The sequence below is a fragment of the Leptonychotes weddellii genome, chromosome 15 (assembly GCF_054177405.1).
Source record: "Leptonychotes weddellii isolate Sample4059 chromosome 15, ASM5417740v2, whole genome shotgun sequence".
NCBI lineage: Eukaryota > Metazoa > Chordata > Mammalia > Carnivora > Phocidae > Leptonychotes > Leptonychotes weddellii.
The window spans coordinates 20,519,859-20,539,842 of record NC_138383.1 but is presented as its reverse complement, the minus strand read 5'-3'; the positions used below and the strand labels follow the sequence as shown (position 1 = coordinate 20,539,842).

General features: G+C 48.7%; 1 protein-coding gene across 3 annotated transcripts in view; it reads left to right on the top strand.

The window, feature by feature from the left end:
- SOCS7 (suppressor of cytokine signaling 7) overlaps nucleotides 1-17,313 on the top strand; it is a 31,183-nt gene extending 13,870 nt beyond the window's left edge. For all 3 annotated transcript variants that reach the window (XM_006744894.3, XM_081805105.1, XM_081805104.1), the window contains 4 exons: nucleotides 1,723-1,851; nucleotides 7,628-7,763; nucleotides 8,213-8,363; nucleotides 11,526-17,313. In XM_006744894.3, the coding sequence (XP_006744957.2) occupies nucleotides 1,723-1,851; nucleotides 7,628-7,763; nucleotides 8,213-8,333 (386 nt within the window). In that variant the 3' untranslated portion in view covers nucleotides 8,334-8,363; nucleotides 11,526-17,313. The remainder of the gene's footprint in view (nucleotides 1-1,722; nucleotides 1,852-7,627; nucleotides 7,764-8,212; nucleotides 8,364-11,525) is intronic.
- Nucleotides 17,314-19,984: the final 2,671 nt, after the last annotated feature.

Sequence of the window (19,984 nt, the reverse complement as noted above, 5' to 3'; positions counted from 1 at the left end):
TCTCTTAGGAAATAGTCATCAGAACTCAGAGACTTTGTGGGATCAACATGCTTTAGACTATCTGCCTTGCTTCCTGGGGGGTCCCTCCTCCTCTGTGGTCAGCTGGTGCTGAATGCTGCGCTCATGTATAGAAGCTGATTTGTTCAACCCTGCTGTCTGGATTGACTTTGCATCGTGGCATTCTGTGTTTGTCCTGGGCCAGAAACTCGTGACGGTCAGCAGTGGCGGGGCTGGGTACTACGTCCTTTGTCCGAATAACTGCCTGTGTCACAAATTTGAAAAGTGGAGAGAACTTTGGGGAGTTTCAGGGATCAGCCTTAAACGAGCTGTGTTAGCCACAGGCTCACAAGCCAGAGTCTCTTGCAGGCTCTTCTCAGCCCCCACCGTGTCTTTTCTGCTGTCAGCCATGTTGTGCTGTATGTATTTGGTTTGCTTCTCATGTGGGGCAGGAAGTAGCGTGTTAGGCCAGCATAGCTTTGTCCATGGTTTCCTCTGTCCTCACCCCTGCCTTAAAGGTGCATGAAGAGAGGCCCTTCAGTCCACAGACCTGAGAGTTAGTTAGATAGCTGTGGCCTAGCCTGCTGCCCCCTCTCCTGCTATTTCCAAAGGCCAAAATCAAACCAGCAGAAAAACACCATGCAAAGTAAAGCATTTTCAAATGAAGTACTTTTTTTTTTTTTAAACATTTTATTTATTTATTTGACAGAGACACAGCGAGAGAGGGAACACAAGCAAGGGGAGTGGGAGAGGGAGAAGCAAGCTTCCTGCTGAGCAGGGAGCCCGATACGGGGCTTGATCCCAGGACCCTGGGACCATGACCTGAGCCGAAGGCAGACGCTTAACGACTGAGCCACCCAGGCGCCCCTCAAATGAAGTATTTTTATAAATCTATGAAAATGATGAATGACTAGGCCATGAGAATGAGGAATAAATGCCTGACCTCTAAGGTCCCTGATAGAGAAGAGGCTGGTAAGGAGAGAACCTTCAAATGATGCTCCAGTTACTTTTTGTTCAAAGGGGCTTTTCTTCCTCGAATAAATGGAATTTTTAATAGAAGCCTTGTGGGTCTTTCAGTTGCCAGTTTGCAATGGAGCATTTGTCTTCCTCTTTTTAAGTGATACTGTAAGAGTAGCTAGGGAGACTCAAATCTGTAGTTCTCTTGGATTCCGTCCCTTTTGTGGGTGATTCCTTTGCATTTAGTGCTTGAGTTTTTGGTTTGTTTTTAGTCACGGGAGTTCAGTTTCCCTTTTGCTTTTGGGACTCTAAAATTTTGGGGTGGGATCTTTGCAACATACTGTGGGGGGTGTGAATTTAGAAGTTAAAGAAGAAAAGACTTAGAATTTGATGTTTTGTGCATAACACATGAATGAGTGAGACTTGCAAAACCACTCTTCCTTTCTTGCCTCGACTATTCCATGAATGCTTGAACACAGAGTTTCTTGAGGGGATGGCATTTCAACTGGCTTTTGCTGTGGCAGTCTTTTTTTTATGGTCTGTGATTTAAGGATTAGGGTTCATACTAATGTCTTATTAAAGGTGATTTCTTCCTTTCCATTCATTGTGGGGCAAACAGGACCAGGCGTCTTCAGGGACCTCTGTCTGACAGCTTGCCCACAAACGACCCTCCCAGAATTGCGAATCGTTTCAATGTTTAAGTGAGCTTCCCAGATGTTTTAAAAGTAAGTTTTTACATCTTTACCTCTCCCTAATTTACCATGGCAGGAACTTTCAGCCTGTGGTGTCACCCCAAGTTTGAGGATCGCTGTCAGTCAGTGGTGGAGTTCATTAAGAGAGCCATCATGCACTCCAAGAATGGGAAGTTCCTCTATTTCTTGAGATCCAGGGTTCCAGGTAAGGCTAGAGTTACATTAATTATATAAATTACTTGGGTATGATGCATTATAGTATCAAAATGTGTCCCTCTGCCTCCCAGAAAAAGCCACACTTACTTGAAGTCCTTTTTCCTGGCTCTTCCTGGAGTCCAGTGGTTAATCTCCTGCTCTTGTACATTAATCCTTCAACATACTGAGAAGGAATCTTTGCTTTTCTGAACACACGAATGAGAAAATGGATCCCACCTCTGCTGCCCAGGCGTCATGTGAATATTTAACATTCAGAGGCGTCTCCTTGTCCCTGATCCAGGCATCTCACGCTTCCATGTGAAGCAGAGAGGTGAGAACTCGCTCAGGCCATTTCTACGGGAACAGGGAAGGTAAAAGAGTATTCACTAGAAAGGCCACGGTGAGTGTCAAGGAGGCTGAATTCAATGACAGTCTGCTGTGGATTTTGTCCATTCGTACTAAACTTGCTATTAAAGAGTAGATAGTTCTTGTTGTATATCTCTACTAGCATTAAATATAAAGACATCTCTCCATTTGGGAGCATTGGGAAGTTCCGTTCCCATCCTTGCTGGCGTGGTTATATAGTCTTTCTGCCCACGAAGTAGGGAGCTACCTATCTAATCTCTCCCGAAGGGAGAGACGGGATGGTTTGGAGGAGTCTGTCTGCTTTTATAGGGTTGGGGAAAGGCAAAATGACAAGCATATTAATTGAGGAATTTGTAAGATACAAACAGAACTTAAAATGAGAACTTCATCCGTTCCCAGTGAATCAAATTGAGATTCTTAGACAAACTGTGTGCCAAGAAATTGCTTTAAAAAGAAGTTCCAGGGGAGCCCCAGGCAGAACATCAGTAACAGGATTGAGCCAGGTTACAGGAATGCGTTTTATAATCTTGGTGATTTAAATAAGGCATGACAGGGTGAGAACTGTATTAATTCTCACTTCATTTCGTATTTGCCTCAGCGCTGTCAACACAGTTGGGTCTCATGCAGTTGACTTGGTTAAAGGGAAAAGTTAGAATCCTTTCTTATAGGAATTGACTCTTTAGTAATTTTTAAAGTTTGTGGCTTTTGGAGGTTATTTATTTAACAGACATTTATTCTGTAACTCAGTATCAAAAATAAGCCATATTTCTACCCTCATAGCCTCAGAGAGAGGACAGGTAGGAAGATAAAGGCAAGAGCACATGTAGAACTCAGTACAAGGCATGGCAGTCAGCGGTGGGTGATTGACAAGGGCAGGGGAAGCAGCTCTTTTTATGGGTGAACCAGGGAAATCCTCTCAGAGGATTCTGGAGTCTGGAGCATATATCTATCTACTTGTAGAGTATTTGAGAGACTTGGACTCTGCTATAAGCTCATTTCATTCTACAAATGTGCCCTGTCTGCAGAAATTTTAACTAAGATTCTTAACATTGGTAAGGGTTAGAACTTGTAACAGTTGCTACTGTTTATTGACTGTGTATCCTGTGCCAATTACTTTGTCAGGTTCTTTATTTGAACAGCTCTCATTTCTTACAACAACCCAAAGTTAGCTAATAGATTGGTCTATTTATAGATAAGACCATTTTCATTTGACAGTGAAGAAACTGAGGCTGAGGCTCAAATGTGAAGTCACTTAGCTGATCAGTGCTGAAGTCAGAGTTCAAACCCAGGCTCAGCTGACTCCAAATCCTGTGCTTTATTTGCTACCAGTCTGTTACTGGGGAAAAGATAACAGCAAGCAAATTGAAACCTGAGTTTGCTGAGACTTGTGGAGACTGCATAAGGAAGTCAGAAGTGTGTTTATTAGTGGAGGGTGTCTTTTTAGGACCTATGAGGAATGCTACAGAGAGGGTATCTACTTGCACTTAAAATTGTAATCAAACTGAGAAGGCAAAGCAGAGTTAGTATTTGCTCCTAGACCCTGTGTGACCTCTCTTTGAAGGACTGGGACAAAAGGCAAAGTCAGTGTTCTCCTTTACCGTTGTTTGCTGTCCTCCTTTGCTTGTCATAAAAGTCTAGGCATTCTGTGAGGTTGATTCTGTGAGGGACTTGGTGTGGAGAGGAGGTAGGGATTAGCATTTGAGTTGAGCTTTCTCAACCTGCACCAGGGATTTTAACTCAGTAGATTCTAAAAGGAGCCTGTTTGTTGTGACTTTGGGATGATAACCAAACGCCTACAAGGGACCAGGTATTATTTGATTTAGCCCTTACAGAATCCTTTAAAGGGATACTACAGTCTCTCTTCTTTCTTTTCTTTCGTTCTTCCTTTTTTTGATACAGATTAAGAAACTGAGGTACAGTGGGGCGCCGGGGTGGCTCAGTCGGTTAAATGTCCTACTCTTGATCTCAGCTCAGGTCTTGATTTCAGGGTTGCGAGTTCGAGTCCCACATTGGAGGCCAGCATAGAGCCTGCTTAACACACACACACACACACACACACACACACACACACACACACCCCCCAACTAAAGTACAATGGGTTGTAGAGCCAGGATTCAAAGTCAGGTTTTCTTTCCAGCTCAATACTAGAGCTGACTGCACTAACAGGGCATGCAGACTGGTGTTAAAGGGATGCTAGGGATCATAGGAATCATAAAGCTAGGACTAATGGAAAAGTTCTGGATGGTGGCAAGTAAGAAGCAGAAGGAAGGCCATGAGTTAGAATAAATGGAGTAATTGGCATCAAAGGAGGGACCCTTAGTAAAAATAAAAATGATGGCACCTGATCTTAGTTTCCCCCTTATCTCTTTTTAGTAGTGGAGTATAGTCGTAACAAATCCGAGGTCACTGTTTGCATCTCAGTCTGGTCCATTCCACAGTTGTAAACTAAATGCCTAACACCACCAGGCAGCAGTCTCAAAAAGAGAGTATGATGGGATTAGCACAGAACCCTTGATGCTGTTCGAGCCAAAACTCAAAGTGAGCATATCCTTCTTAGTTGGGAGGATCTTCATCATCTGTGAAGTGCATGAAGAGAAAATACTTTTTTTAAAGATTTTATTTTTGAGTAATCTCTACACCCAACACAGGGCTTGAACTCACAACCCTGAGATTAAGAGTTGCGTGCTCTACCAACTGAGCCAGCCAGGCGCCTCCAATACCTTTTGTTTTTTAATTGTACTTTGAATTGCACAACTCTAAGGAAATTGGTCTCTCTTTTATAACCATCATTAATCTTATAATTATTTGTTTTGTTCAGTGACAGGTCTTCTCTGTATCCCAGGATTTCTTAATTCTGCACTATTGACATTTTGGCCTGGAAAATTCTGGTCTTCAGGGAACAGTTTGGTTTGGCAGAAAGACCTATGTGTGGGGGTGCTCAGACTTGGAAGATATGTGTCACCCCTAACCTGATCCTTGTTGGGGGGAGAAAAAACAGTGAAGTGGCTGGAAACTGGATTGGTGTCCAGGACCCGTGGTATGAAGGACCAGAAGAAGGTTCCTGATCATCACTGTCCACCTCGCCCTTTCCTTTTCTGCTGACCTGGTGTCTTATTTCAGATTTATTTCCATTTCTAACCTCTTCTGTTAACATGCTCTGGATGTGAGAGCTCCAGTTGTTTGCTGTGTTTGGGGGCAAACAGTAAATGTTCAGGTTGATAGCAGGAAATATCAGAGAATTAACAGGTTTCAAATTGCTGTTTGTAAGCCTAAGGCTAAAAGTAACACAATTAAATAGGCAAGTATATATGGTCATTAAAATTCAAGTAGGCAAACTGTCAGATAATTTTATGCTGCTTATTATCCTGATCTCTTTAAGCACAAGTCCGATAGTACTGTGTCTTTGGGAATAAATAATTAGATACATAAATTACCTTTATCTCTGAAACATCATGTTGAACTTAGCGTTATTACAACCCACCCCCAAAAGCTTTCTGTTTGCCATAGTTTAATTTACTAAAGAATATTTTTTAAACATATGAGAGAGAGGGTAAATTCAAAGAGGCCTTTGAACCCAGTACCATTTTAAAACCACTTGAGTTTAAATACATTCAAGAGAGAAATTCATGTGTGATTTTTTTTTTTTTTTTTAATAGTGTATGAGTGGAGAGGACCAGTCATGTGGGTGGAGGAGGACTACTGTGCTTCCAAGGATAAGCCCGAGGATTGAAGGGATAGGAGCAAGGAGAGGACTGAGAGAGGCCAGTCATGAATCAAAGTGCTGGGGCTTTCCTGGATAGCGCCCTCAGCAGACAGCAGAGGGGCAGGTGCTCTGGGGAGACGCCTGAAGAACCCTCCTTTGAAGTTCTGTGGGCTCAGCTCTTCCTCAGACAGACCGGTGCTCATGGCAGGCTGGCTTTGTTGGTTCTGTACTGCGAGCAAGTTCTCTGAGACCCCAGTAGACCTCAGTTTCTTCATATGTAAAGTGGGGATAATTGTGATACCTACCTCAAAGTATAGTTTTGAAGACTAAATAAGTTAAATGTTTTTAAGTCAAGCCTACTTGCTTAGTAACAGTATGTGTATGTTGACTTTTTTCTTTTTTAGAAAGTCTGTTATCAATGACCATGCAAAGGCTCTGGGAGACAATCTGCAAGCTTTAATTTTTTCTTCTCACGCCTTCAAACAAAACTTAAAAATGTTTGAAATTAAACTCCTGAAACAGTAGATACCTAAAACAGTAGTAGACCGATAAGTTGTGCCTACAGAATTTCTTTTGATAGGACAGCAACTGAGAAAAGAGTTCTTTCAAAGATTTTGTAGCTCAGATTCTTTCTGAGAGCAGTTTGCTTACTTACCTGCTGTAGCCCCTTTGTTTATTGAAACCAGAATATTCTTTGTTCCCTTGGACCAGTTTCAGTGTCCCTGCCATTGTGGATGTTTCTGTTCTGTGGCACTGACCCCGGGCGGGTGGGGGGGCTGGAATTTCCCAGCACCAAGCCCGCTGATGCTGATGAAAGCAGGGTGTGGGGCTCCCATTGGGCCTGGTTGGCGTCAGTCAGAAGGCACTTTGGCACTGAGTGGTACTAATTCCAGCTTCCTCAAGCTACTGTCGTTGCTTTCCTTTTTTTTTTTAAAGATTTTTTTTTTTTTTCCTTTTATTCATGACAGACAGAGTGAGAGAGAAAGGCAGAGGGAGAAGCAGGCTCCCAAGGAGCAGGGAGCCCGATGCGGGACCGTTGCTTTCCTTTTAAAGGCATCATCTTTTTTTCTGTTCCTGGACCCAGCCTAAAACTTCAGGAGCAAGGAGGGGTTGTAGGCGGCAAAGCGGCCGGGGGGGAGGGGTTGTGGGGGGGAAATAAGAGGTGCTTAAACCCGCTGGTCCTGGCTTGAAGTAAATGGCAGGAGTGATAGGCTTGTAGCCTTGATCCCAGCCGTTGCCTTCTGCTTACCAGCCTCTTAGTTGGAATTGGCTGGGGACTCCTCTAAGCAGCCTTTCTGAGTTCTCCCCTTCAGGATGATGCTAGATGTGCTCTCACAGTATCCCCCATTCCTAGCGGGGGTGCTTTGATTCCTGCTTTTCACGGAGAGCCTCAGGCCTGGGATTGGCCACGTGGCTCCAAGTAAAGTCTCTAGCTTGGTGGTTTCATTGGGCTATTCTGAAGAGCGAGACTCTCAGCTGTGAAGAGTAGTGCTAGGGAGGCTCTTGGCGGAGGAGAATCGAGTCTCTTGATGAAATACAGTGGTAATGCTTCTGCAAATGGAAATCAGCAGTTCTTTGTGGAAAGGAGCTTTTGCACAGAATGCACATGTGAACTATAAAGAAGCCCTATTTCCCTTCCCTGGATTCGCTTCATAAGGGGAATTGTAGTTAGCTGCATTGTTCCTTCTGAATATGTCCTTGGTTTTCATTCTTGAAGGACTGCCACCGACTCCAGTCCAGCTGCTCTATCCAGTGTCTAGATTCAGCAATGTCAAATCCCTCCAGCACCTTTGCAGATTCCGAATCCGACAGCTCGTCCGGATAGATCACATCCCGGATCTCCCACTGCCTAAGTACAATGGGGTCTTTTGGGTCGGGGCAGGAATGGAGGCTTAGTTAGAAATGTGAGTGAGGCCCGCCAGCTGATAGCACAGACAGAGCCTGGCGCTCTTCACAGGCATCCTCCTTTCACTTCTCACGTGTCTTAGCACCTAACTCTAGAAGTGTCACATGGCAGCTAGAAGAGAGGAAGGTGTGTGTGTGTGTGTGTGTGTGTGTGTGTGTGTGTGTGTGAGCCTCCCTTCTGCAGTCTCTACGAAGAGTGGAATGGAGGTAGTAAGAGGGAGGGAGACGGAGTTATAACAAGTGAGAACGTGGCAAGTTTCTTAGGTCAGCCAAGTTTTTTTGTGTAGTCACAGCCATATAAGGGTTGAAGAAGAAGGAAGGCTTGAACAAAGGTGGTCTTTTGTTTATGGTCTTTGTAAATAACACTTTATGTGTATCCCTCTTGTGTTTTTCACAGACCTCTGATCTCTTATATCCGAAAGTTCTACTACTATGATCCTCAGGAAGAGGTGTACCTGTCTCTAAAGGAAGCGCAGCTCATTTCCAAACAGAAGCAAGAGGTCGAACCCTCCACGTAGCGAGGGGCCCCCTGCTGATCGCCACCAAGGGTATGAGCTCTCTGCCTTACCGTCCAGCCAAGTCTCTTCCCGGACAGTTACCGTCATGTGCTGGGCCTCACCCCCCTCCCCCACACCCCATGTGTATACTCCGGATCCAGGCGTCTGCCCAGAGAGTCACCAAATCTGATAACGGAGTCCCCAAGGGGGCACATACACCAAATGGGAGAAGAGCAGACAGACAGGAGGGGCTTAAAAAGTATTTGCCAAGCAACATGCAAGCTAAGCACCGAATATAAATGAGGAGAACACACAAGCGTAGCTAAGTGTGGGGCCTTCTCTCATACTCTGGCCCCTCTCCCTGCTGTTGCACAAATGACATGTAAAACAGGAAACCACAGACAAGGAAAAGGTCATCAAAGGGAGTGCAGGCCCCCTTTCATTTGCAACAGGCTGTGCACTTGAGTGAGAACTTCCAAGGCCAGTGGCGTGGAATGTGGGGGTGAGGAAAACAAGCTCACTCTTCTAGTTAGAGTTCCATCTGGACCACTGAAGAGTAAATTATTGAAAAGAATAAGTGAATTAGCTAAGGAATTCATTTATCTAAGAGGCTCTTCTCCCATCACTACATTAACTGAATTCTACTCATTTATTTTCCCCATAAAATATCTTGGAATACTGGTTTGTGCAGATTGATTCTAATTGGTCTTTTAAACTGCCTTCATGTAGGCATTGAAAGATAGAGGTGAGTAGGGAACAGAATTGCCAGAGAGTTGTAATTTTGGTAGTGTGGGTTATATGTATGATCACATGTAACATTCTCGTGACCTGCCAGGTGTGGTGACCCCCTATCTCTCCTCTTTGTGTGGACTGCCCTCCTGAAGCACTGAATATGTCTGCTTCTCCTCCAACCTTCTCTGTTCCCCAGTGCTATCTCCCACATGATACAAACTAAGGGAAAAAAACCCACAGAGTGACAGTCTGAGAATGAAGGGAGTCTTCATCTCTCCACACTCTCTGCTCTCTTCATAACTGGAGAGTGTGATGACTGGCGTTTATGCCCCACGGGTTTTCCTGGGCCATGGCTAAGGTGAACCCAGCTGGGTGCCTCCCTTCTGAGCTCTGAAAGTCCCTGATCCTATGCTTGAGGGAAAGTACGTGAGCTGGGCTAATAAGGATTAACAAGGGGAGAAGGAATGAAAGAAGAGAGATCAAGAAATCATAACTCTGGGAGGCTACAGAGCTTTAACTTAAAGCATCCTGGACTGGGTGTACAATCTCTTGTCATATCTTCAAGGACATGCAAGTTGTATACCTTGGAAGCGACACCTAAAACATCCAAATGTTCTGATGTCTAGGAGGATTTCTCTGCTTGGTGGCTTTGCAGCTGAAATTAGGATGGGAATTAGGTAGGAGGGAACCAGGGAGGCGCGCCTACGCAAACACACCGTTGTGGAGTAATTAGGACCCGTTAGTTAGAGCACCACCTCTGTGGGTGCTTAGGAGGAACCCTCCCAAACAGTACATTCAAAGGTGGGCTCAGTATGGTGGGGGGCTCCCAGCTTCAGCATATGGGGAATAAATGACTAACACGGAGCAGAGAAGTTTCGGGGTGAGAGGGGCTTGCTACCTGAAAGTAATGCGAAGGAGGAGTGGTTAAACTTATTCTCTGTGGCGCCAGGGGCAGGACAAGGGCCACGATCAATGTAAGGTATGAGGAGTTCGACTTCAGTCCCACTTCAGAAGAACTGTTTTAACAGAGAGGTCCAAAAGCATAGTGGTTTTCCACAGGTCTTAGGGAGCTCCCCATTTGGCTTTGCCTTCAGCAGCTCTGCCTATTTGTTAAGTACCCAGTGTGGATTGGGAAGAGTGTGCTGAGCGAGGTGATCTATGGCCCTGACCTCGCTGAGCTGCAGTTCTCATAAGGAGAGATGGACAGCAAACATGTAAAGAAGTGAATAGGCTAATTTCAGTTGACCATACATGTTATGAGGAATAAAACCTGGTGAAGTTTAATGACTAGTGGTGGGATAGTGCTACTCAAGTTTGGATGATCAGGGAAGGTCTCTGTGAGGAGATGTCATTTCAGCTGAGATCTGAATTATCAAGGAGTCACCCATGAGAGGATCTGGGAGCAGAGCATTCTGGGCAAGGGGTCCAGTAAGCATAAAGGCCCTGAGATGGGAAGGGACTTGATCTGATGAGGTATAGGCCAGGGATATCCATTTGTCATGAGTATGGGGGGCAAAGGATTGAACTAAACTCCCAGGGTCTCTTTGCTGTGTGTGACACCAGGATTGTTGTCTATGGCAAAGAATAAGCATCATGCTGTCCTCACTCTTGATTTAGACCTTAGGGCCGCATCCCACGTCGGGCTCCCTGCTCAGTGGGGAGTCTGCTTCTCTCTTTCCTTCTACCCCCCACCCTCCCTCTCTCTCAAACAAATAAATAAATAAAATCTTAAAAAAAAAAGATTTTATTAGAGAGAGTGAGAGTGAGCAGGGAGAGGAAGAGAGAGAGAGAATCTCAAGCAGACTCTGTGCTCAGCTCGATCTCATGACCCTCAGACCGTAACCAGAGCTGAAATCAAGTCAGACACTCAGGGTGCCTGGGTGGCTCAGTTGATTGGGTGTCTGCCTTCGGCTCGGGTCATGATCCTGGAGTCCCGGGATTGAGCCCCACATCGGGCTCCCTGCTCAGTGGAGTGCCTGCTTCCCCCCGCCCCTCACCTTGCTCGTGCTCTCTCTTTCTCTCTCATTCTTGCTCTCTCTTAAATAGATAAATAAATAAATAAATAAAATAAAATCTTAAAAAAATAAAAGTGAGACGCTCAGCCGACTGAGCCACCTAGGCGCCTCTTTTTTCTTTCTTTTTTAGTCTCTGGAGCAGGTGAGCCTCGGGAAAGAAGTGGGGAGAAAAGTGAGTGGAAAATTAAGGGGTAAGGGAAAGGGAAAGAGAAGTAAGGTGATATGATACAATATATTTGTCAGTTATTTTAGGACCTTTTTTTGGTGTCCAAGTCCTGGGCTGCTCAGGTCCCCCAGCAAATGCTGTTGCTACATCCTGAGCCAGCACCAGTGTTTGTGGAAGTCTTTGGCTATCCAGATTCCAGCTCTCCTTTTGAGCTGTACTTTTCCACCTCCAGAAGCTGAGCTCTTCTCCATTTGGCTCCATTCCATTGAGCCGCTCTCATATTTTTCCTTTTTCACCTAGGCATTTGGTTGCCAAGCTCCAGTTCTGAAGAACCAAATGAAGCTACTGTGGAAGGGGGAGTGAGGAGAAACGAGGGAATTGGAAGGGCTGAGTTCTTCCGTGCAAAGACTTTGGTCCCCCTTGCAGCCCTGGGGCTTGGAAGAAGCACACAACCACACTCTCTGCGCGGGGGCTCCACCTCTTCACATCCAGCCCCCGCGGTGTCCTGGAACTGGACGAGCTCCTTGGAAAACTGGAAGAAGTCTCAACACTGTTCCTGTTTTAGAAGTTTTGTTTTGGATATTTGCATTTCTCGGTATGGAAAACTTCCTTTAAAGGCAGCTGGGGTTCGTGCCCATTGGACTGGAAGTGGTGCCAAGGGTGAGCCAGGTCCAAACGGGGGGACGGGAGGGAGGGGATTGCCAGTGACGGTCGTTCAGCTGGTGCCAAAGGCAGAGTGCGAGTGTTCACCATTGACCTCAAAGAAGGGAAGAGAAGGAGTCAGAAGTGCAAATTGAGCTGGGAGTCTCTGAGGGATGAGGATCCTCATCTCTTTAAGCTTGGGCAGCTTCAGTCGGAGCGAGAAAGAAAGGGTGGGTAGTCTCGAATAGAAGATTGCTGAACAAAAACTGGCAAAGGGCCTCTGCCGGGGAAAGTAGTGACTCCTCACATCCTTTCCTTTGAAGGTTTAGGAACCTGGTTTCAGAATCACCTCTCATAGAAGCTGTGTTAGTTTTGTCGTACTGAATTCCTGAGTTCTGTGACCTCAAGTCCGTCCCGTTCTTCCTCCACCCTCCACCCCTCCCCCGAGATAACTGTACATTTCACTCTGATCATGGTAACATCGTTCCTGTTGCTTCTGCCAGCTGTCAAGGCAGTCGGTTTTCTCATCACCTGAGCAGTTGAGAGCCCTAATCATGAGCTGCTAAAGTTAATGGAGCATGCTTCCAGATTCTTAATGGCAAACTGTACCCATGACTTAGGAGTCAGTGTTACTTACCTCCATATGTCTGCCAGCTAGTGAGAGGGAATATGGAGGATGGTGAGAAACGAAGCTATCGTGGTAGCGCTCTTCCGAGAAGAAGCTCTCCAATGTCTCAGCCTTAATGGAGTGTCTTTGGATCAGAGAGGAGGAGAGCATTGCATCTCGTGTTTTTAGGTTTATCCCTGTTATCCCACTTCTGGGACGGGAGGTAGCAAGGGCTTTTTAATTTAACTGTGTTTTTTCTAGCAACCCAAACATTTTCCTGAGTCAGATCCTGTTTGCCCCCCTTTCATTGGGAAGTCTGTCTGATGCTGATTTGGGAGTTGCCCACCTTCCAGGCGGAAGTGGAAGAGGAGGGGGAGAAACTCCAGTGTGTTTCAGTGGTCCTTGAGTTTTTCTGAAGTGGGCCGTTGTCAAGTCATATGATATTATGAGTTTGCTTTTCTATAGAGTTACTCTGGGGAGAGGTTTGCTATTAAGATATGAAAATTGAGCTGTTTGGGTCTTTATTGCTCTTTTGTAGTAAATGTTCCATTAGACTGCCTCTTTTGGTTCCCCTGTGCTTCTGTCTGCCTCATCTCATGAGATAAATAATATCATCAGGTTTGTGGTTTCCTGATGGTTTGGGGTGAGGCCCCAGTGTCCTGGTAATTTATAGGACTGCCTCATCTGGAAGCATTGGCCTTCTGCCTTATGTCTTGCATGGAATGACCAGTCTTCCTCCTTGTAGTGGAATAGGAAGGAGACTTGCATTGTTATCTGCCTGGAAAGAGGGGGTCCACAAAATGAGCTTTGTGACATAAACACAGCCCACCTCTGATTTGTCACGAGGTACCTCTTTTCTCCTTGGATCCCATGGAGTGTTACCAACCAATGAAGATAGTGATCCCAGAAATTGGCTTAACCTGTGAGTCTTGCCTCTTGAGGGTGCAGATTAACTTGCCATCTTGCAGAAAGTGCCACCCAGCTCTAGAGCCTGCAGTCTGCCATCCATTGGGATCCTTGAGTGGCTGATGTGCAGCTATTTGGGTTTTTTGGGCCTTTTTTCTTTTACACCATTTCAGCCACCCGTAATTTTAAAATTCTTTTTTATAGTGTGTTTTAGTGTGTTTGCCTGGCTCTGGGCTAGATACTGTGGGAAACACAAGAGGGGGAAGACATGATGTCTGGCCTGAGGGAGCTTTTAAGTGACTGCTGCATGTGCAGCAGTTGGAGAATGACTCTGTGTGGCAGCAAGAACCAAGGTCTGTCTTTAAAGAAATTCAGGTGGGTAAGATCAGGGTAGACCAGATGGTCTGGGAGAGCTCTGTGGCGGTGAGGCTTTGGGTCCTAGGTGAGGGTAAGACAGTGAGACAAGAAACACATGAACAAAAGCATGGAAGCAGAAATCTGCAGCGTGTACTGACCAGGACACAGCCCCAGGTTAGAGTGGCAGCATCAGTCACTCCTTTCCCAGTGCCTGCGGTTTAGATGGAAACTTCCTGGTCATCAGGCAAGTCTCAGCATTGAGGGCTTATGATGGTGAAGTGGACCCCAGAGCCAGAAGTCACCTAGTTCCTGTCCATGGCCAGGGACCTCACTGCTCTCAGCGCAGTCCGGCAGGGAGGAAGGCAGAGCCCTTGTACCCCTTGTGGTACCAGAGGTTTCCACTGGAGAATTCCTGCGGTCAGGTCCAGAACCAGACCAGCTGAGGAGGCATGACCCAACCTCACCACCATCCTTCTTTCTCCTCCTGGGAAAGGGTGGTGTGCACCTGTGTCCATGATCTGTCTGTGTGTGCTAGTCATGGCCCAGGTTGTCGCCTAGCCCTTCCTCAGTAGAGTGGGCTGTGAGACAGAGTTGCGCAGGGAGAGACCGGCTCGGTCGGGGGGTGAGGGGGGAGGAAGAGGCGGGAGTGGGGCAGCTGGCTGAGGGGCCCGCCTGGTCAGAGAGTAGAGAGGGGACGGGGCGGCTGGCCGCTCTCCAGGCCGGGCCCACTCCTCCTTTGCCAGTTCTGTGTCGTGCTAATCGAGATGCGGTCCACAGAGGGAACTCATTCCTTTTCGGTTGTTGTATTTTAAAGTCACAAACTGGAAAGGGTTCTCACCTCCCGGGACCCATCATTGATTTCAGAGTTGGTAATGGGTTCTTTCCTGTGACCCTTACTTGTTGGTGACTGATCTGCTGTAACCTTCCTCAGGACAGGTGTGAACCGCTGTGAGCTAGGTGGCAACTGCTGCTACAATGGGCTGTTACTTGAAATCCGCGGCTGTGGCAGGAGCGCAGAGTAAGGGCTGGGGCCTTGCTGTGAGGACTGGGTAAGGGGGCGGCAGCTGGGACTTTGGGGCCGTCGGCGGTGGCCTTGGCCCGGTGGCCAGCCTGTGCCTAGATGTAGTGAGTGTGAGCTGCGGACTGCAGCACGCCGGCTTCTGAGAGGAGAGGCTCGGTGGGGAGCTCACCGTCACGGTTTCTGCTCCTCTCCTTCCTTTCCCAGGGGCTGACGGGGTCGGCCCTCCCTGAGGCTGGGAATGCTGTGGAGATGGCTGCAAACCCCCCTCCAGTGTACATCCAGGAAGAGGTGGGGAGCCGGGAGGGTGTTGAGCGCTCGCACGTCTGGGTATGAGAGCCTAGAGTAGAGCTGGATGCCCTGGGGTGCCCACCTTTTTGGCCCTCACCCTAGGCCCCCAAAAGAACAAGGCTGCTTGAAGCCTTTGGGTCCCAGCAGGAGACGGGGATAGGTGGGACTTCTCCCTTAGGTTAGACCCTTCCCTGCCCCGCGGCCTCTCCCTTGGCTCTGAGCCCTGAAAACGGAGGGCAAGGCACTGGGATATAGCTCTGTGGCTGTGGAAGGGAGATCTGAAAGTCAGCGTGTGTGTGTGCGCGCGTGTGTGTGTGTGTCCGCACGCATGTCTTCATTTGCAGAGGTCTTGCCCCCACTTGGGGTGTTGAAAGCATCTCCATTGTGGGGAGACCTGCCATTTGTTTTCCACATTTAAGAGAATGACATGCCCCCTGTCCCTAAGGGAGGAGCTTTTGAGTTAGACATTTTCCCTATGGGAATCCTCTTGGTTTGGTTTCGGGTCGGGGGGGGGGGATAAGGGATTTTTATCTCTAATTGTCGGCACAGCTGTTCTTACACCAACTCATGCTGTTGCATACACGTAGCCGTCTTTCCTTTTCACTGCAACAGTGTTTATCAGTAGTTCAAAGTGATTTATTTGCTCCTGGGGAGTAAAATCTTTTTTATTAAAAAAGAAAAAGAAAAAAAAAAAAAGAGAAAGCAAAGTGTGGCTCCCTCCCCCCATGATAGCTGTAGGGTTAGTGGGCCTCAAAGCTCCAGACGGCAAAGTTGAGTCTGCCAGTCCCCGTGACCTATCCCGTTTTAACGTCGGAGCCTTCGTGCTCAGCACAAAAGGACAGGAGGCCTTGAGAAGATGGAGAGCAAAGCCTCGGGAGGCGTGAGGTGGGGTTTGAACCGTGTAGAGACGGAGGCACTGGGACTCAGGTGCTGCAGTTAGAGAGAGAGTAAGGAATTGTATTTAAAATACTGATTCTCTAATCTGCCAGGGAAAGACCTTTCTTTACATACAAATTCCATACTGTTGTTGTCCTTTTCATCGCTTCTTGACCTTCCTGGTAGGTGCCGGCCCAGTTTTGTCCTGCTTCCCGTCCTGTCCTCTGTGCCTCTTCTCCCGTCCCTTCCCACTCCCATCTACCTCTGGGAAGCCAGTCCTGCATGCTGAGTCTGTGACTTGCCTTCACGCTCATCTCATCTTGGTTAGAGGGTACCTGGAACTGCTCCCCGCCCCCGCTCCTCCCTCCGAAGTGCCAAGAGGCACGAAGGAGCAGGTCAAGAGCAGGGAGGACATGAGTGTCTGGTTGCAGCTGGACTGCAATCTTTGCTCCTGGAGAGAGAGTGTGAAGAAAACGGAGGACGCTCTTGATCGGAACCCAGGACATCACACGCTGCTCCGCCCAGCTCAGGTGGGGCGGGCGGCTGGTCTGGCTCCTCCCTCCCTGGTGCTCCCCTGAACGGGGGCTTGCCCTCACCGTTGGGCCCAGAGCCTTTTCCGAGGGACAGGCACGACCCAGGCGCCGCTCGGTGGGTAGGCCGGCCGTCGGGTGCCCGAACTGATGCTGCCTGTGGCGCAGCCGCTGCTGTACATTCGTTTGGTTGTTGGTAAGAAACTCCACGAAGAGGGGTGTCCTTCCGGGCTCAGGGTGGCTGCCAGCCCTTCACCAGAAGGGGAGCCGCACCCTGCAACCACTTCTGTCCTCGTGTGCCGCCCCTCCCCCCGCCCTCCTCCAAGCCAAAGCGTGGCCTGGCTTTTGTCTTCCCGTTTAGTTTTCCTCCTCTCCTCCCCCTTTTTGTGCTTAATTTATTAAAATAGTTGCTGTATAATTTATTTTCATAAACTATAAAAAAGGACTAAATGGTTAAAATAGACTTGCAGGCCAATCTTAAATGGGGTGGGAGGGTCTGCGGGTGGGGTGGGAGAAGGGAAAGATGTTTTGATATAAACAAAACAAATGCACTTTGGGTGTGTTTTGGTATTTTTCTGGGGATAGATGGGTGGGTGTTGGGATGTCCCTGTAGATTAGTTCCAGAACCGGGTGTTTGTATATACTGTATTAATAGGCATGTGTGACTCTTATAAAGGGACATTAGTAGCTGCTGCAGGTCCTGTTTGGAAACCCCACGTACAACTCCCAGTTTTTTGTAAGTGTCAGTGCGGGAGACATTTGACTCTTGTGTTTGTATCTCCTTTTTATGATTGCTGTACTGACTCATGTCTTTTTGGGGAGGGGTGAAAAGAGATTTGAAATAAAAATGTTTAGAAATTACTTCATGTGGTTTGGGTTCGTGTCTGTCAATCCTTCTCCCATCTCCTGTGACTCCTCGCACCACCACCAGCCCCGTAGGGTCAGACTGGGGCATCTCCGTGATGGGAGCCAAGCGAGACGCATCCAGGACTGGTCTTGTCAGAATTAGAGATGTTGCAAAGTTCCCCAGGCCAATGGCCATTGCTCAGCGCTGCTTTCTCCTTCCCCGGCAAGTGCAGGAGAATTCCAGTGCCCCCGTGGCCTTTGGGTGGGTGAGCGGTGGCGTTGGGCTGTGGCTAGGGAGGGTGCGCGTGTCCCCACAGCGGTCAGTCCCCATGTTTCCCCCTGCTGGCAGGCGAGGTTTCTCATAAGTTTAACCTGCATCCCTCCTGCCTTGCCGGCCCAGTCCCTCTTGAGCGGTGCTCTTTGGAGAGAAAAGGAACAGACTCTTTCTCTCCTTGACGACCGTGTGTCCTCGGAGCCACTGGAAACTCCTCTCTTCACTTTCCCACCTAATCCCTCTCCAAGTCCCCTACTTAGGGGGCCACTGAACCACTTTGGCACATTGGGGGGAATTTCCTGCAATTTCTCCGCATCCTCAGAGCAGGAAGCATGCCGTGTGGTCGGGGGAGTTGCATTTTCACAGGACCGGTTGGAAGGGCCGCCCGGGGGAGTCTGGGAAACCCCGCTCGCCCCAGTCAGCTCATCCTCGAGTCACAGGTCTGCGTTAGGATGCGGCGGTCTAGCAGTTCTGATAGCCGTTCTATGACCGTGAATTCCCGACTGCAGTTTTCTTCCCTTTTAGAAGGAAAGGTGCGCCAGGCTACGAAGGCTGAACAACACGACGAGGGAAAATGCTTGACTCAGAACGAGCAATTCCAATGCCCTGATGGCCGCCGTTTGCACACGCAGTTGTCGGTCATAGGGACTCCGCTCACACCGACAGTCAGGAGTGTTAGTGCGCATGTCTTCAAAGTAGAGGCGCGGGTTTTCATCATTTCAGACCAGCATCGTTCACAGTCGTGATGACTTATTTGTTAGGTTCGTCAGGAAAGATAGGTCCTGGAGCCTCTGACTTGGGTGATGAAGCCCACAGGAGGAGAGGCATTCTTTTGGTAACAGTAAGCCCCAAATAAATAAACAGAATGGCCCCCTGCCATCCTCTTCACCCCCAACACCTGACACCACCTACGTCACCCCCTGTGTTCCTTGGCCATTCTCTTCAGCCAGCACTTCGATTCTGTCACCGAGGCTGTCCCGCGTCACCTGTCGGTGGTGCCTGGCTGCGCAGGGTTCGGTTGCGAGCGAGCGCGTGGCAGGCGGTGTGGGCGCAGGAGATCCCCTCCCCCCTCCGTGTGTGTCCCCCCTCATGTGTGTCCCCGGGGATGATGCGGGTGAGCTGGGGAAAGGGAATTTTCGGGCTGTCTGGGTTCCCTCCCGCCTCGCGTAGTGTGAGCATCTTGTGCGTCATGATCCGAGTGCCTGCTGGTGCCACGTGGGTTCTGGAGAACAACCCTTTCCGTCTGGCGCTCAGCCAAAGGCTCGGGGGTTGGCTCCAGCTCTGGGGAGGCGTTAGCTGAGTTACCGCCGGCCTCCAGCGGAGCCCCTTCCGAGAGCCTTTTCAAGAGGAATTTTGACCAGGCTAATCCTATGCACCGATCCCTGTTGAAGCCGCGACTTCATCTGGTCTCCGTTGCCATGTCCTAATTTAGACATTCCCCTTTTCTCACCTGGGCAATTCCAGCAACTTCCCAGCTGGTCTTTCTGCGTCCCGTCTCCCCTCGCCGGTCCTTCTAAAAAGTCCTTCCCCAGAAAAGACGTGCTCAAGTCGCTTCCTTAGTTGAAAATCAACGATGGCTCCGCCTAGAGAAGAAACTCTTCCCTCCTCAACTTGGCATCAAGGCTGTTTCTCCTCCTGCCACACAGGCTGCACTCTGGTCATGACACACCCAGTGCCCCCCCCCCCCCCAGGACGGCATCCCTTCTCCTGCCACTCCCACCTTCCCTCACGCCGGGGGACCCTTTCCTGTCACTCTCCCCGCCTGGAAACTCGGCCTTCCAGGGTTTGCTCCGGGGCCACCTCTGGAACTGTCACCAGCCACTTGTGGCCAAACCAGTGCTCCTTCCTCTGCTATCTGTTCATGTGTCTGCCTGCTTGCTCGTCCTGACTCTGGTCTGGGAGGGACGGAGCCTGCGCGCTCAGCTCTTTCCCTGTCCCCGGGGCTGACACGGTTGAGTACACGCGCCAAGGTGGTGGTGGTTGAGGAAAGGCGACATCTGCCCCCTTCCCGGGAGTGCTGCTTGCTTTCCCAGTCAGCCAGCCTTGAGCCTGGATTTTCACCTTTCACACGGGACAGCTCGATCGCGTAAAGTAGGGGTTCTTAACTACTAAATGTCAGTCTTCTTCAGAATTTCTCAAGGGATTGGAGTTTTGGTGGTTGAAGTAAGAGTGTGAACGATGTGACAGGACTGCAACTCAAGGTAGCCCAAAGGTGGGGTGTGGACCGCTTCCTCCTGCCGCCAAAGGTGTCTGAGCGCCAGAGCTGCCCTGGTGGGAGACGCTCCCCACGTGGGGTCAGCAGGCTTCGTCCAGGGACCCCAGGTTGCACTGAACCACCCACCGCCCCCTGCTGAATTCTCCCCCAGCAGAAAGTCTGCATTTAAAGAGCTCATCTCGGGGGGCACCTCAGGT